We start from the raw sequence: 16,831 nt of genomic DNA on the forward strand, positions 1-16,831 counted from the left end.
CATCAGGAGCTCGAATTTACCTGCTGGTTCACTTTCTTTTTCATCTGTTAAGGGACCACAGTGTGAAGGGCCAAGTGGGACAGTGGCTTGCATACAGAAATATCCAGAAAAATAGGGCAGAGATCAGAAAAGCATGTAGAACCTTCTCTCTTAATAAGCGGTACTGCTAATTTGGTGACTTTCAGTGGGATCTCCTGGGGTTCTGGTTATGTAGGGGTTAGAAATATGGGAAGTGAGAGGGGGTACACGAAGTGAGAAGGGCAGATCCTTATCAGTGAACAGAATTATGAAACCTTGGAACTGGTTTCCCAAGGATGTGTGAGGACTGGTCAAAGACTTCCCTTTCCTCCCCTGGGATTGCAAATATTAAAGGGGCTGTTGGACTCAGAGAGAGAAGCCCACTTGGGCAAGTGGAGATTTAAATCCCATTGTGGGGGACACCTGGGTGGCTCAGTTAGTTGAACGACTGCCTTCGGCTCAGGTCATGATCCTGAAGTCTCAGGGTCGAAGGTCATGATCCCTGGAGCATCCGGCTCCCAGCTTCATGGGGAATCTGCTTCTCCCTCTGAACTTCTCCCCTCTCATGTTATCTCTCACTGTCTCTCAAATAAATAAATAAAATCTTAAAAAAATCCCATTGGGGCTCATTTGATATAAATCAGAGGTTCTGTCATCTCTGATTTCACGACTCTGTATCCTGGTTATAAATAACATTCCTGAGGGGAAGTGCGACAAAACCTTGGACATCTTTATAGGGAACGCCCGGGGTCCAGAAGGGGGTCACAGAGTAGGAAGAGGACTTCCTTCTTGCCAGCAACAAAGTCTAACTTTTCTCCGCAGGGAATAGTGTTGTGGTGAGAGGAGGGTCCCAGAGGAACTGCGGGAGAGGCAAAAACTAGCTATGAAAGGAGAGAAGGGCTGTTGACAGAATCATCAAGTCACCAAGAAAAAAAAAGTGGTTAAGAATTTCCCCTGTGTGGCAGCATTTGCCCTGCAGAACCGGAAGGTTTGCAGATAGACTCCCCAGACCCCCACTGTAGCTCTCCAGCTCGGGGGCCCTTCTTCGGTGGCCCCGGCCTCCGCGGCCTCCCCCCGCACTCCCGAAGCGCGCAGCCAGAGAGAGGGGTCCACCGGAGAGCGGAGACAGAAGGTGCGGGTGGCGAGCGCCGACTCAGCCTCCAGCCCCCTCAGCCCATCGCCCCTCCCCGCCCAGTTGCGGGAGCAAATCCCGGTAATTGTTTTCCGAGGAGGGGCTGGGCGCGCTCCGTGGCACCTCCCGGGTCAGGGTTCCCGCGGGGGAAAAAGCCCACCCGCGAGGGCTCGGCGGCTCTTGTCTCGGCGGGGATGAACTGTGGCAACTTCGGACACCCCCACCGGGGCGGCGAAGCAGAGCCAGCGACAGTGGCGAGGCCAGCTCGACTGGGCTGGAGCGCGTGAATCCGAAGGGGCGCCTGGCGTCTTTAGCGTCTCCTTTTTGGCCTCGCGTCCCGGGACTCCAGCTCCGGTGTTCCCGGTAGTAGCGGCTTCCGCGCCTGCCTCCTGGGTGCTCGCAGCTCGGCGGGCGAAGCAGGAGAACCCGATCCCAGCGCCGAGCGCAACCTGCAGGAGTGGCCGAGCCCCGCGCTCCCGCCCCAGCTCCGAGGCGGGCGCAGCCGCAGCGGGGGCCGGAGCTCGAGCCCCGCGCCGCCACCGCCCGCGGTGGGGGGGCGGGCTGGGGGCGGGGCGGCCAGGGCCGCCTTGCCCGGCGCGATCCCCGAGCGCAGCACCCGGCGCTGCCGAGCCACCTCCCCCGCCGCCCGCTAGCAAGTTTGGCGGCTCCGTGCCCGGCGCGCCTCGAGATCCAGGCGCATTTGTTTCCTTCTGGTTTCCGCGCGCCCCGTTTGGCGGGGACCCTCGGGAGCGATGCCGAGGGATGTGATTTTAGTTGTGTGGTTCTGTGTGTGCACCGCCAGGACAGGTAAGCACGGCTGGGGCGGGCGGAGGCATCCAGGGGAAGGGGGGAGTCGCGCCGCTGTGCCCAGTGCCCGCACAGGCGTTGGGAGACCTGGAGACGAGCTCCGTGCTGGTCCGGGAAGGGCGGCGCGATGTGGATGGGTGCCCCGGATCTCTCTGCCCTGCTCCAGGTGAAAGGGTGAGAAGTGGGACTCACGGGCTGGAAGAAGCCCCCACGAGTGCTCCCTTCCTTGGAGACGCGGCCTCGCGGACGCGGGAGTGAGGGGCGCGGCCGAGCCCGCGCACCCTCCCGCTCCTAGCAGCCAGCTTCCGGGTCGAAACCACTGCAGGTTCTGCCCGCGAGCCCCACGCCCCCGAACTTGAAAGGTGCGGTGGAAACCGCTCTGACTGCGCGGGGCCGTGCCGGGAAGGGGCAGCCGCGGGAGTCGCGCCCGCAGAGAGAGCGCTTCCGGCCGGCGGGCGGGCGCGGCCGCGGCCGGGGAGGGCACGGCACGGGGTGAGGGCTGCGGGCGAACCGCGGCATTCTGTGGTCTCGCCTTGTCCCCTCCTGACTCTCCACGGGGGCAACTCCAGGAGCGTTCTCTCCCTTTCTACCCTGTCCCCAGGGGCTGGACGAACAATAATTGGTGGGAATTGGAACCGTGGAGCCAATCTAGGGAGATTTTCTCAAGCTTCCAGCCAGTTTTCCCTTGCTATAATTGTGGTTGGGGATTGTGGAGGGAGGACTAGGATAACTGGCGTAATTTCTGAAGTCCCCACTTCGTTCTGCCTCCAGAGACGCAGTTGTGAGGACTCTAAGAGCACCTCCTTCCATCCGCTCCCACTCGCCCCCAACCCCATATGTCATGGGGTTTGGAGACCCGTTCTCGGTCGTCTTCTCCATGGGTCTCATAGTAGAGGTGGGAAGGTGGGGGTTGGGTGGGGTGGGGTGGAGTAGCCACAGTATAGGCAAAAAATACAGCCCTCCGACGCCCGGGGTGAGGTTGGGAGCGTGGCGATTTTTTATTCCTGTGCTAGCCAGCCTTAGTATGCGCTGCCGACCTTGCATCCCAGAACCGGCGTGTGGTCACTCTTCCATTTATCTCATCTTATCTCATCTCATCTTATCTTATCTTTCTTTCTTTTTTTTTTTTTTTAACCACTCTCATTTCCCTTTTTAGAGGCGCAGCCTCCTTCCTGGGCCAGGCTGCAAGTTTATGAGGAAAGGGCGGGGGAGGGTGCCGTGCCTTTGTTGGCCTGAAAGTTCCCTCCGCCTGCGCCCCAGGCGCTCCTCTTTGGCAGTTAGCCCGCCTGAGGATACAAAGTTGGGCGTTCTTCTACCCAGGTGAGAGGGTAGCAGCTTTCCCTTTGCTTAATGGAAGAGCAACGCGTGTAGACTTATCCAGGGACAAAAGGAATCCTCCTCTCTTTTCCTGTCTTCATCCGAGCTTCCCAAGGCTTCAGGGACAGCCAGGCTCAGTCCAGCCTGGAATAGTTGCTTCTTGGGTATGGGCACCTCGGGATGGACTAGGCTTTTAAAACCAAGAACACACCGGAAGAAATGCGCCCCCACAAAACCAGGACGGGCGAGGCTAATGCAGAACATGCACTACCAGTCCCGTGCGCGGAGAATCTGGTCCTGGTGGGCATTTTAATGGAGGAACGGAAGAGAGACACAGATGGGGGAGGAGGCAGCTCCTTGGTCGTTTCACATCCTCAAGTGCACGTCGTTACCGGTTTGCCTAAATCCTTTGTTCTCATTAGTTCTTTGAAAAGTCGGCAAAAAGTGCCCCCATCCAGAACGGCTTGGGTCTCCGGGGTGCATTGCTCTTGGAGACCTTGAAGAACACAGTCTTCTCCCCTTCCCCACACTAAACCCCTTTCAATCTTGTAAAAATTCTGTTGTAGCGAAGATTCATTCATGTATTTATTCAAAGAACAGTTGAGTGCCTTGCTGGGTGCCAGGATTGGTTATGCAAAGAGGAAATGACTTTGTCCTTCTTGACTTACTGGAACTTAAAGCTTAGTTGAGAATCTAGGTAGAAACTGGAAACTGTCCCCATAGCTTGAAGGGGAACACAGTGGGTGGTAGGAGAGGAGGGAGTATAAGAAATTTCATTGAAAGCAATACAGAGGAGAAATGGTAGGAATGAATTTTGGGGAGGGGTGGTTGGTGGTCAGGGAAGGCTTTAATCAGGAGGTGACATGTAAGGGGGGTGTTTTGAAGGCTTTACAGGGAGTTTTCCAGTTGGGCAGAGTGGGGCAAGGCATTCCAGGCAGAGGGCGGAGGCTGTGCACAGGCAGGGGGAGCATGGGAGGGTCTGCCCTATTGGTTATGGCAGTTGCTAGGGAGCGTGGGTTTTCTGTGCCCCTTGGCACTTCTTGAACGCCAGAGGCCACATACTGCTTCTGCAAAAAGTATCAGATGAATCAGGATGGCGGGGAGTGGGTGGTTTGGAATTATATCTCAAGTCCTTTACTTACAATTTCTTGTCTCTTGAAGGGGTGCCATCAGCAGTTTTCTTGGGGGTGGGGGTGGCAGCCTCTTTGATTTGCCCAGGACCCACCATCCCTGCATCAAACCTTCATTCTCTTTGGTAGCAGAGGCTGACTCGTGATTAGTTTATCAGGATCCAAACAGATGCTCAGAAAGTTTATTTGTCAAGTGGGACAATTGGTGTCTGGGCTGTTAACAGTCCAGGATGAAATAAACATGTGGTTCACTTAGTGAGCTGCTCAGATATCAGCGCCTTTTAATGGAAATGAATAGATGATATCAGGCACATTTTAATTAAAGCAGCACTGCAGTGCAGTAGCGGTTACATATGAAAAGATCTAATGATAGGTGTCACAGGAAGCTGCTTAAATTGCTCATTGTTCAGGGACCTTGTTTTAAGAGACTAAAATGGAGTCAAGATAGGAGGTGCTGTTTTCCAGGTCTTGTTATTTCTGGGTGAAAGATCATTCTGGGATTTCCAGGTACATGCTTAATAAGGACAGTTTAGAAGGCTACATTATTACTAGGTCCCTGAGTTTTCTCCGATGGATGGCTGGGCTGTGTGATTAATACCCAATTCCCTTTCCTGTTTGTTTTGGTCACCAGGCCAGGCCGGTGGTGGTGGTTGGGGGGTGGGTGGCAGTGGGGAGCCCCTGGGGCCCCTTTTGCTGCCTTTTGCTGCCACCTGCTGGAAAGGAGAGCCTTTTCTTTTTGAGCCACTTTACTGGCTCTTCATTAACTCCGGAATAATAGAGCCGTGAACAGAGCCCCCCCGCCTGCCGTGATTATGTGTAGTATTTGGCTGAACAGGCATAGAGCATGTTCTTCAAGGATATTGCTTTTGGGGAACTTTGCAGGGGCCCAGGGGTCTGAATCAACTGGTGGTGAAACCCTGCTGTTACATGAAGTCTGGGAGCAGCTCTGCAGCATCCCATCCCTGTGTGTTGACCAGGAGAAAAGAGCTTCCATCGCAGACAGTGAACCCGGATTATATGTGGAGTGAGCCAGGCCCGGGAGGATTTGCTTGGGAGCTTAGGCCCGGGGCCCTGAAGGTGTGCTGCATGGTCTTTGGGCCTGAGCACTCCCTGGCCAGGACGGTGGGGTGGCCAGCAGTAGCAGGTGTCCCGGGAGATTAGGGTGGAGGTTCTGAATCCCAGAGCCAGACTTCAAGTGCCTCTCCGCCAGTAACACGATGCCTTCCAGGTTTTAAATAATGTTTTTTCCCCAGAAGCGTTTTATCCTGCCTAATTCCAGTTCCCAGCTTCAGTCATTTGTAGAGCAGTTGTGGCCAAAGTGGAGAACTTTAATAGGGTTTCCTTGGAAAGGCCAGGAGCTCCATGCTTGGACAAGAAGCAGAAACATTAAAGTAAAAAAAAAAAATTATTTTTATGGAACCAACGCTCTCATACTGCATTAGGTTCAGGAGAGGCCATGTAAATGCTACCTTATTAATAGGTTTTCTGATTCCCTAGGCAGTGTGTAGAGTGCTGTCTTTCTGCACATCCTGCTGTTGGCACAGGACGTTTTCATCAGGAAGGAGACCAATTAAAGGGAGAGAAGAAAACTGTATCTGGAAGCCTAATTGATTTCTCTTGTTCTATTTTTATGGGACGTTTTCATAACAAGAACAATGCAGTTATCCTAAAACCAGCGGATCCCTTTACTTGTGGGCTGTCAAGGAGGAATGAATATAGACTTAATATTTAGATTTCCCCAAGCACAGCCAGAGTGAGAAGCCCTTCCAGGTCAGTTGGGCATGTGGAGGGTTTGGGAGGAAGAGGGACATCTGTACATTTTGCACAATTCCAGTGGAGTTGAGGACCAGGGAGCTATCTTAGGAAAGACAGAGGCAGCAAAGCCCAGCTGGGCACCACGTCTGTGCTAGGCATGTTCCCATAGCTATCATCAAAACCTTAGGAGGTTGGGAGGCAGTTATGACCATCCTCATTTTACAGAGGAGGGAACCAAGGCTCAGAGAAGTGAAGTTATTTTTCCAGGGGTTAGTAGGGGGAAGAGACAGGAATGAAACTGGCTCTTGGTTTAGTGTCCTTTCCACAACACTTTGTGGATGGAGCATGCTGTGTCCTCATTTGGGGACAGGGATCCAAGGGCATCCATGGGGGTTCTGCCAGTGCTACAGAATCTGTTCGGGTGCCTCTTAGGCTTGTCTAGTTTGCAGGAATCCTAGTCTGGGAGCATTTTTCTTTCTTTCTTTTGTTTTTTAATTAAATTTTTTATTTTTTAAATTTCTTTTCAGTGTACCAAGATTCATTGTTTATGCACCACACCCAGTGCTCCATGTAATCCGTGCCCTCCATAATGCCCACCACGAGGCTCACCCAACTTCCCACCCCCCGCCCCTTCAGAACCTTCAGATTGTTTTTCAGAGTCCATAGTCTCTCATGGTTCACCTCCCCGTCCAATTTCCCTCAACTCATCTGGGAGCATTTTAAGGATGTCAGTTACAGTGGGTCTTTAGTCCCTGCTTCGGTCAACCGCTGCTCCAATATTATTGCATACCAAACCATCTGGAACTCAGTGGCTTAAAACAACATTTATTTTGGTTCACGTTTCTGTAGGTTCTTCTGTTCCTGTGTTCCTGGCTCATCTAGGTCAGGTTTGGCTCAGCATGGTGCCAAACTCAAGTGGGGTGTCTGCTCCATGTGCCTCTGTCTCCTTGGACCAGTGGAGCAGTGGGGCCATGTTCATGGTGCAGAGGTACCAGACATGAAGCCCTGCCTCACAAGCATGGTCAGGCCTCTGCTCGTTTAACCTTGTTGACGTCCCAAGCATCCCAGTGATTGAAACAAGTTATATGGCAAGGCTCAAAGTCAAAGGAAACAGAGGTTTACTTTCACTCGAGTGGAAGGAACTGCAAAGCCACACAGCAAAGAGTGTGGCCCTGGGAGGGGTAAAGATTTGAATCCAATAATTCAGTCAACCACAGGTTTTTTTTTCTCCTAATTTATTTTTTTTTTTAAATTTTGTTAGCCACTGTATAGTACATCATTAGTTTTTCATGTAGTGTTCAGTGGTTCATTACTTACATACAACACGCAGTGCTCATCACAGCATGTGCCTTCCTCAATACCCATCACCCTGTTACCCTGTGCCCCTACCCTTCTCCCCTCCGAAGCCCTCAGATTGTTTCCTGGGGGTCCACAGTCTCTCATGGTTCATCTCTGTCTCTGATTTCTCCCCCTTAGGATTTCCTTCCCTTCTCTGTGGTCCTCCATGCTATTCCTTATATTCCACATAAGAGTGAAACTGTGTGATAAATGTCTTTCTCTGCTTGACTTACTTCACTTAGCATAATCCCCTCCAGTTCCATCCATTTTGACGCAAATGGTGGGTATTCATCCTTTCTGATGGCTGAGTAATATTCCCTTGTATATATGGACCACATCTTTTTTATCCATTCGTCTGTTGAAGGGCATCTCAGCTCCTTCCACGGGTTGACACTTCCCCAAAGAAGACATCCAAATGGCCAACAGACACGTGAAAAAGTACTCAACATCTCTAGCCATCAGGGAAATACAAATCAAAACCACAATGAGATATCACCTCACACCAGTCAGAATGGCTAAAATTAACAAGTCAGGAAACAACAAGTGTTGGCGAGGATGCGGAGAAAGGGGAACCCTCCTGTGCTGTTGGTGGGAATGCAAGTTGGTGCAGCCACTCTGGAAAACACATGGAGGTTCCTCAAGATGTTAAGAATAGAGCTCCCCTATGAGCCAGCAATCACATTATTAGGTATTTACCCTAAAGATACAATGGCGGTAAAAAGAAGGGGCACATGCACCCCAGTGTTCATAGCAGCAGTATCCTCAACCACAGGTTTTCAAGAACATCCTTGGCCTGAATGCCATCCTGTCGTCTGGTGGTGTATCTCGAAATGCACATTGCTCGGAGGTCATTGTACCAGAGCAGTAAAGCTGCATGCACTCTTTAGTTCATTATTTAGGTCCTAAATCAGGGTGTATCTCTGTTAGCCCCTGTGTGAGGCACTGGGGCTGCAGGGACACTGGGGCTCCAGGGACACTTCTGTCTTCTCGTGTCCAGCTAAGGGCACGTTCCCTGGATCACTTTCCTTATTCCCAGCCAGAGGAAGACAGCTTGGAGGTCCTCTAAGATCCCTCTTGGTTTAATTTATGCCATACAGGTGTACAACACGATAGATCAGACTGAAATATTAGTTCTTCCCCTGCCTTTTCAAGGTGATCACAGAACTGCTGATATCTGAGCTCACTTGGAGAAAAACATCTCTGGTCTCCACCAGAGAGGCTCCTGGGGCTATGACTCCAGCTGATGGACACCCATTGGCTCAGTCCTTTGCACAGAGTAGGTGTTTGATTCGTCTTTGTGAACGGGGTCTGTGTGAGGAATGAACAAGCAGGAGGAGAGCTTAAGGGAGATCATGATGTAAAGTAGGAGCATCTCCTTTTCCTCTTCAACACACACCTTAAGCCCTCCAGTGATTTCCTGTTGCAGTTAACATACCCATCTCCTTCCAGTGGCTCAAAAGGCATGCCCTACTCTCTGGCCTCATTTTCTGCCACTCCCCGCCTGTTCTGCTCTGGCCACGCTGGCCTTTCTCTGTTCCCCAAATATGCCCAGTCTGTTCTTGGTTTGCAGTGGGCGAGAGCCCACTCTCTATCCCTGGAAACCTGTCTCCCCAGATCTGGCCGCTGCCCACCCCTGCGGGTAGTCAGGTTTCAGCTCAAAGGAACCCTCCCCGACTGTTCTTTCTAAAGCCCCACCCAAGTTGCTTTGTATTCCGTGACTCCGTTTTATTTCCTGCGTGGCATTTATTGCCATCTTAAATTATTATTATTATTATTTTTGGCCTGTCTTCACCCTTTGGCTCAGGAATGTGTGCTCTGTGAGGACATCTCCAGTGCCCAGCACTGTGTTATGTTGTAAGCTCTCGCTAAAGCCTGTTGAAAAGTTACTTCATGAATAAATGAATGAATGCAGAATGAGTAGAAGGAAGAGCTGTCCTTGAGGAAACTGGTCTCATAACAGGCTGCATTGGGAAGGGGGAGATTGAACCTTCAGTTCAGAGGACAAGGAGAAACCGGACAGAAACCAAGAATGCAGATTATGTACCCTGCCTTCGGTTTAACCCTTTTGTCTGCCTTGGCGAGCCTTCCTAGACCAGGGTTCTGTAGCTGTAGCAGCTCCTGTTTTCTTTATAGAAAAAGACGGTGTACCAGCTTCCTTCCCCACATCTGTGGGGCCAGGGGTGAAGGCGGGAGGACAGATGACGTTGCAATAGCCCATGATGTCCTGATCATCATTCACTCAGTCTCTCTCGGACACATTGGGTTTCCAGATCTTGCCTCAGCAATTGCATTGCCAGCAGACAGAAGTTGACAGCTGTTGCTGATTAAAACATTTCCGACTGTGCAGTCAGAATTGCACCGCTGAGATGTTAAGTGTAGATAGATGCTGCCCTTATGAATGGCTTACCCACAGCCCCTTCCAGTGATCTCTAGCCTTATTAATACGTAGAATTGGAAGTCACTTTGCAGTCATGTGTATGTCATTGCACAGAACGCCTCCTGGGTGAGAGATGGCCTTCTGCATTTGCCTTTCTCAGATCAGGCGATGGGGGCTTGTGGCCACGTTTCTCTGCACAAAGGTTCTCCAACAGAGTTTTCAGGGAATTTAACTTTCCCTTCAGGAATCTCCTTGGAGGGAAGGAACGCCTCTTGTTTCTGTTTTTTTGGCCAGCCCCTCTGCCACTCTACTCCAACAGGGACAGGAGTGTTCTGCGTCGCCCTCATTGGTATCAGGGCGGCTGTGCCTGACGCAGGGGGAGTGGCCTGAGGAGGTGTTTATGGGTGATGGTGGTGTCAGGTTTTGCTACTGTATCACTTTTGGAAGCAGGCAGATCAGGGCCATGATCCTGTAAGACACCATCCCTGGATCTGAAAGAATTTGGAAGCCCAGAGTTTCTTCATAAGTCACGTGACAGCAAAACCTACCCTGAACTGGACCCTTTTGGTGGCGAAACTTGACCTTAACGGACACAAGGCTGTGTATAGTCTTTGTTTAGCCAGCCAGAAGAGAACATTGTACCTCTTGGTCCAGAAATACTATGTTTGATTATGGGATACTGCTTCAGATTTTGCTTAGGGTGTTACATAAAATGTAGCGTTTAGGACATAATACCTTTCCAACATATGATACATTCTGAATCTGAAATCTATTAAGCTCTGAGGGTTTTGGATAAGGGGTCCTCAATCCATAATGAATGGGGGGTAGGGGGGGAAGGGACAAAGAAACTCCAATATCACGGGGGCCACGAGCGAAGACTTGTTCTCCCTTTCCACCCCAGAAGGTACCTGTCCACCACTCATCACTGGCCTCCTTGTATTCCCTGCCCCTCCTGGGCTCTGTGATTTCTGTTCTGTTTTGCTACAACAGTCTGTATTTGAAGCCAAGACAGCCTCTCTGTTCCTTTTCAGTGGTGGGCTTTGGGACGGACCCTGCCCGGCAGGTGGATATTATCCCCGAGCTCGACCTCGTGAACACCACCCGTGGAGTCACTCAGGTGTCCGGACTGCACAATGCCAGCAAGGCGTATTTATTTCAAGGTAAAGGCCCCTCCTTCTTCAGATGGAGGCAGAGCTTGGGGAAGAGAATCTGGGGAGTGTTCCTGTGGTGTGTGTGTGTGTGTGTGTCAGGCTCATCTCCGCTATTTCTCTTGTGTTCCTGTCATAAGTATGTTCAGAAATGTCAACAGGGTTCAGATAACGGAGGATGTTCTGAGGGTGGGAGGGAGGCGCTAGAGGCATGGCTGTGAAGTAGTTGGTTTTTGGTCGTGACACATTTCCTTGGGTATTTTGGTGGGGATCTAAAGTTGAGTGAACTTGCAAAGGTCTTGAAAGCCATTAGCCAGCCATGTTATTTTTATAGGATATGTCTTCAACTATTACCCTTATCTTTACCCATATCTATACTATATCTACACCTAGTCTTCTTCATGTATTTTCTCTCCTATTTAATGGGTACATGAACATGGAGGATGTTTTATGGCTGTGTTCTCTTAGGAGTGCAGCTTACTTTGTTCTCAGTTATCAAGGGAGCGTGGTGGGCTTCTTACTTATTTATTTATTATTTAAAGAGACACGGATAGCAAGAGAGAGCAGAGTAAGGGAGGAGAGGGGGAAGCAGGGAGCCCGATGTGGGGCTTGATCCCAGGACCCTGGGATCATGACCAGAGCTGAAGGCAGACACTTAACCACATGAAACACCCAGGCGCCCCGTGTAGTGTGCTTCTTAAAAGCCTGATTGCCTGAGATCAAATTCCAATGGTACCGCTTACTGGCTTTGAGACTTTGGGCAATCGTTCAGCCTTACGGTGCCTGTGTCCTCATCTAAAACACTAACGTACCTCTTTCATGGGGACGTTATAAGCAGTAGAGGAGCTAATCCAGTGAAGTGGTTAAAACTGTGTCCGATACCTCTAATAGCTCCCCAGTGAGTCCTGGCCATTAGTACAGAACTCATGCTGTGTACCACGCAACATGCTAATAGTGGGATTGCCAGTACGACAGGTGCAGCCCGTTCTAAAATATAGTGGGAGAAACAGTCAGTGCACAAGGAATTATTGAATTACAATTGCTGTACTTACTAGGAAGGGGATGTATAGGCTGCCAAAACAAAGTAGTACAGGGAGATCTGATTGAACCAGCGTGGAGAGACAGTAGTGGTCAGGTAAAGGTTACTTGGAAAATTGATGCGTCGGCAGAGACCTGAGAAATGAATAGCCAGCCTGGTGTAGGGAGGGGCGGGAATTCAGAGCACTGTGGGCAGGGAAAATAGTGTGTATGAAGGTCTGAAAGCAGAAACCAATAGAAAGGTGTCTAGTGTGGCTAAATGGTGGCCAGTGGCTGGAGAGGCCGGCAGGGGCTGGGTTACCTTGGACCCTGTAGGCAGAACGGATATTTAGTTGATACTCAGAGGCTTAGACACATTGATGGTTTATGGCCGGTATCTGTTCTGATAGGTGGGAGGCCATGTACACTTGTGAATGATTGTAATTCTTCTCCTTGGTGTGGCATCAGGTCAATCATTTCATAATCTACTCTCAGAACGGGGGGGTCTTTGTGAAGGTCGCTGCAGGGAGTGACCTCATTGGATATGATAGGGAGGCAGCTTGGGTATTCCTCTGAAAAGTTCTGGCATGGTTCTTTTCACTCAGCCTTTTGTGAAGACAAGCACAAAGGATTATTTTAGGGGTGCCTGGGTGGCTCAGTGGGTTAAAGCCTCTGCCTTCGGCTCAGGTCATAATCTCAGGGTCCTGGGATCGAGCCCTGCTTGGTTGGGGAGCCTGCTTCCCCCTCTCTCTCTGCCTGCCTCTCTGCCTACTTGTGATCTCTTTCTCTCAAATAAGTAAATAAAAAAAAAAGGATTATTTTAGAATGGCTGGACCAATGTTAAGAGCTGAGATTTACATATTTACTCTAGAGATAACATAGGTCTTGTTAATGGTATATAATAAATATACAGATAATATATGATGATACATAACAAGATCAGGGGTATGCCAATATCCATTTACTCTTACTAAGGAATTGGCGAAGATTTTAAGCTGGGTATGGTTAAGAGAATACAGATGGAATTCCTTTTCTTTTTGCCTTTTACAAGGTCTGCTCAGTTACTGTTGAGAGGTCATGCTTCATGAAGGCAGAAGTCATCTCTGTTTGGATACATCCCTACAATCCCTATGCATGTATGGCATGTAGTAGGTGATAACTACACATTTTTAATTGAATTAAAATTTCTTCTGTCTCACGTGCTCCATGAGCTCACTTTTCATTTATTTATTTATTCCACAAGTGTTAGCTTCTTAGGCAAAAATTCTGTTACTTTGTGTGATCTTTGCTTTGGCATCTACCTCTGGGATATCCAGCAGGCTCCAGCTGTGGGGAGGGATTTTCAGCTTCTTTGGTGGGAAGAGTAACTTCATTATGGGAGTTTGACTGAGGAGGACTTTCCCTTAAGGATCCTTGTGATTGCATTGGGCCTATCTGGATTATCCAGCTGCAATCTCTGCACGTCAAGATCTGTAATTTAATCATAGGCTAAACCTGCTTTGCCATGTAAGGTAACATATTTACATGTTCTGGCAGTTAGGACATGGACATCCTTGGGAGCCATTATTGTGCTTACTACACCATCCACCCTCTAGTCCCCAAAGGTTCAAGTCTGTCCCACATGCAGGATACATTCACCTCATCCCAATATTCCCCAAAAGTCCCCTTATCCAGTCTCATCAGATGAAAAATTCCAAATCTGATTTTCTACATAATTTAAATCAGGTATGACTCTGACTCTGAGTATCATAAATTTGGGGGTAAATTCCTCTCCATCTATGGATCTGTGAAAAGTAGGAAACAGGTAATCTGCTTCCCAAGAAAACGGTGGGACAAATGTAGGATACCAGTAATAGGTAGACCTGATAATAGAATGGAAATCGGAAGAAGAAGGGGGCCACCAGTCCCAAGGAATTTTGAACTCCAGCAGGGCAAACTCCGTTGGATTTTGGGATTTGGGAGTAATCCTGTGTGGTCCTGGGCTCTGCCTTCTGGGCCTGTGACTCATTCCTTTGAGTTATTCTTCGTTTTTCAGGCAGAGTAGCATGTGTTTGTTGTTGAATAGTTCTATCAATCTGTTTCCTGCCTGTAGAATTTTCAAAGTCTGTCAGTTTTTTCTCATTTCATCTTCTTTCAGAGGTTTCCTTCAGGCCAGGTTGGCAGTGTTTCTGCTGTAACATTCTCAGGAACCTTTAGGGTCTCCTGTCCATTGGACAAGAGATCTTTCTTAGATAGCCCCATCTCTGTTCCTGTCCTGTGCCAAGATGGCCGAGAGGATCCATAAGTCACATACCTGATCTCTCCAGAGAGACCTCTGTGTGATTGAATCTTCCAAACTTGATCCTTCAGAAGCACTAGCAAAAGGTTGATCAGCTACACCTGTGGTTTTCACCCCAGAGCAGTATTTCCTGACAGTGAATCTCCTCATTTTATCGTCTTTTGCAGTCCAGATAGGCTGAGAGTTCTCCCATTCCTCAGGCCCTAGTTTCTTCCTGCTTATCAGCTCATCACTTCATCTCTCTGTTTCCTCTCATCTTTTACTCTAAGCAACAAGGAGAAACCAGACTGCACCTTCAACACTTTGCTTGGAAATCTCCTCAGCTAAATGTCCAGGTTCATCTTTTACAAGTCTTGCTTTCTGTGTTATTCCAGGACACAATTTAGCTAAGCTTTCTGTCACTATGTAACAAGGATCCTGTGTCTTCCAGTTTCCATTCCTTTTTAGCCCTTGCCAGCAGCATTTTTAATGTCCATGTTTCTACTAATGGTCTGTTCTCAACAATTTAAGTATTCCCTAGGATGATACAGGTTTTCTCTACCATCCTGTTACTTCATTTTGAGTTCTCACTAGCAGAGTCTTTAACATCCATATTTCCACTAACAGTTTGTTAGTGGCAGCCAGGGCTTTCCGTCATGCTCTTCAGAATTTTTTCAGCCTCTGATTATTCAATTCCAGAGCCACTTCCATGTTTTTAGTTATTTGTTACAGGAGCATCCTACTTCTAGGTGAAAAAATCTATGTTAGTTTCCTGTTTTGCTGTAACAGATTGCCACAAATTGAGTGGCTTGAAACAAAACAAATTTATTATCTTATAATTTTGGATGTGAGAAGTCCAAAATCACTTTTGGCAGGCTAAAATCAAGGTGTTGGCAGAGCTGTCTTCCTTCTGGAGTCTTTACAGGTATTTAGACCATTTATATTTAATGTCATTATTGACCTGCTTATATTTAAATATATCTTTTTCCTATTTGTTTTCTATTTGTCCTGTTTATTCTTTATTCAATTTTTTCCACTTTTTGGCTTCTTTTGGATTAATTAAAGTTTTTTTTTTTCAATGATTTCATTTAATTTCCTTTGCTGGCTTTTTAGCTATAACTCTGTTTCATTGTTTTAGTGGTTGCTTTAGGCTTTATGGTATACATTGTTAAATTATTACAATCCACCTTCAAGTAAAAGTATACAACTTCATGTATATTGTAAGAACATTTCAATAGTTTACTTCTTTTCTCCTGGTCATCAATCTATCATCACACATTTTACTTCTCATCCCACATCATTATTTCTGTTTAATCAGTCAAGTATCTTTGAAAAGATTTAGATAATAAGAAAATCAATCACATAATTACCCATGTAGTTACTATTTTCTGTTTTTTTGGTACCTTGTGTGGATTCTTATTTCCATCTGATATCATTCTCATCCTGTCTCAAGGACCTCCTTCAACATTTCTTGTAGTGCAGGTCTGTTGGTGATGAATTCTTTTGGATTTTGTATGCCTGAAAAAGTATTTTGTTTTCATTTTTTTGAAAGATATTTTTGCTGGGTATAGAATACTGGGTTGACAGGTTTTTTTCCCTTTCAGTACTTTAAAGATGTTGATTCATTGTCTTCTCATGTACATTGTTTCCAACAAGAAATCTGTGTCACCTTATTTTTGTTCCTCTGTAGGTAATTTTCTTTCTTCTGATTTTAAGACTCTCTTTATCACTGATTTTGAGTGATTTGATTATGGTGTACCTTGGTGTGGTGTTCTTTCTTTCTTTCTTTTTCTTTTCTTTTTTTTTTCAAAGATTTTTATTTATTTATTTTACAGAGAGAGAAATTACAAGTAGGCAGAGAGGCAGGCAGAGAGAGTGGGAAGCAGGGCTCCCTGCTGAGCATAGAGCCCGATGAGGGGCTCGATCCCAGGACCCTGAGATCATGACCTGAGCTGAAGGCAGAGGCTTAACCCACTGAGCCACCCAGGTGCCCTTCAGTGTGGTGTTCTTTATGTTTTTTTTTTTTCCTGTGTGAGATCTCTCTCTCTCTCTCTTTTTAATTTGTCAGAGAGAGAGAGAGAGCACAAGCAGGAGGAGTGGCAGCCAGAGCAGGCAGAGGGAGAGGGAGAAGCAGACTCTCTGATGAGCAAGGAGCCTGATGTAGGACTCTGATCCCAGAACCCTGGGATCATGACATGAGCTGAAGGCAGATGCTTAACTGACTGAACCATCCAGGCATCCCTGTGTGAGACCTCTTGCACTTCATCAAATTTGGAAAGAATTTGGCCATTATATCTTTAAGTATTTTTTTCTGTCACCATCTCTCTTCTTTAGGGACTCCAATTACATGTATGTTTGGCTGCTTAAAGTTGTTCCATAGTTTTCAGATATTCTGTTCATTTCAAAAATTATAGTTCATTTTTCTTTCTGTAGTATTTTTGATAGTTTCTCTTGCAATACTTTCAGGGTCACTAAAGTTTTCTTCTGTAGTGTCTGCTATTAGTATCATTTAGTGTTTGTTTTTTTTTTTTGTTA

At 47.9% G+C, this 16,831-nt stretch overlaps 1 protein-coding gene across 2 annotated transcripts in view; it reads left to right on the forward strand.

The window, feature by feature from the left end:
• The first annotated feature begins 1,755 nt into the window (after positions 1–1,755).
• Positions 1,756–16,831, forward strand: part of NELL1 (neural EGFL like 1) — an 822,741-nt gene continuing 807,665 nt past the window's right edge. The window contains exons 1-2 of one of the 2 annotated variants that reach the window (XM_032881211.1): positions 1,756–1,957; positions 10,906–11,034. In XM_032881211.1, the coding sequence (XP_032737102.1) occupies positions 1,903–1,957; positions 10,906–11,034 (184 nt within the window). In that variant the 5' untranslated portion in view covers positions 1,756–1,902. The remainder of the gene's footprint in view (positions 1,958–10,905; positions 11,035–16,831) is intronic. The other variant, XM_032881212.1, reaches the window with a different exon arrangement.

Source organism: Lontra canadensis, unplaced genomic scaffold, assembly GCF_010015895.1.
Source record: "Lontra canadensis isolate GAN:19392208 unplaced genomic scaffold, GSC_riverotter_1.0 scaffold74, whole genome shotgun sequence".
In the NCBI taxonomy this organism is placed as follows: Eukaryota; Metazoa; Chordata; class Mammalia; order Carnivora; family Mustelidae; genus Lontra; species Lontra canadensis.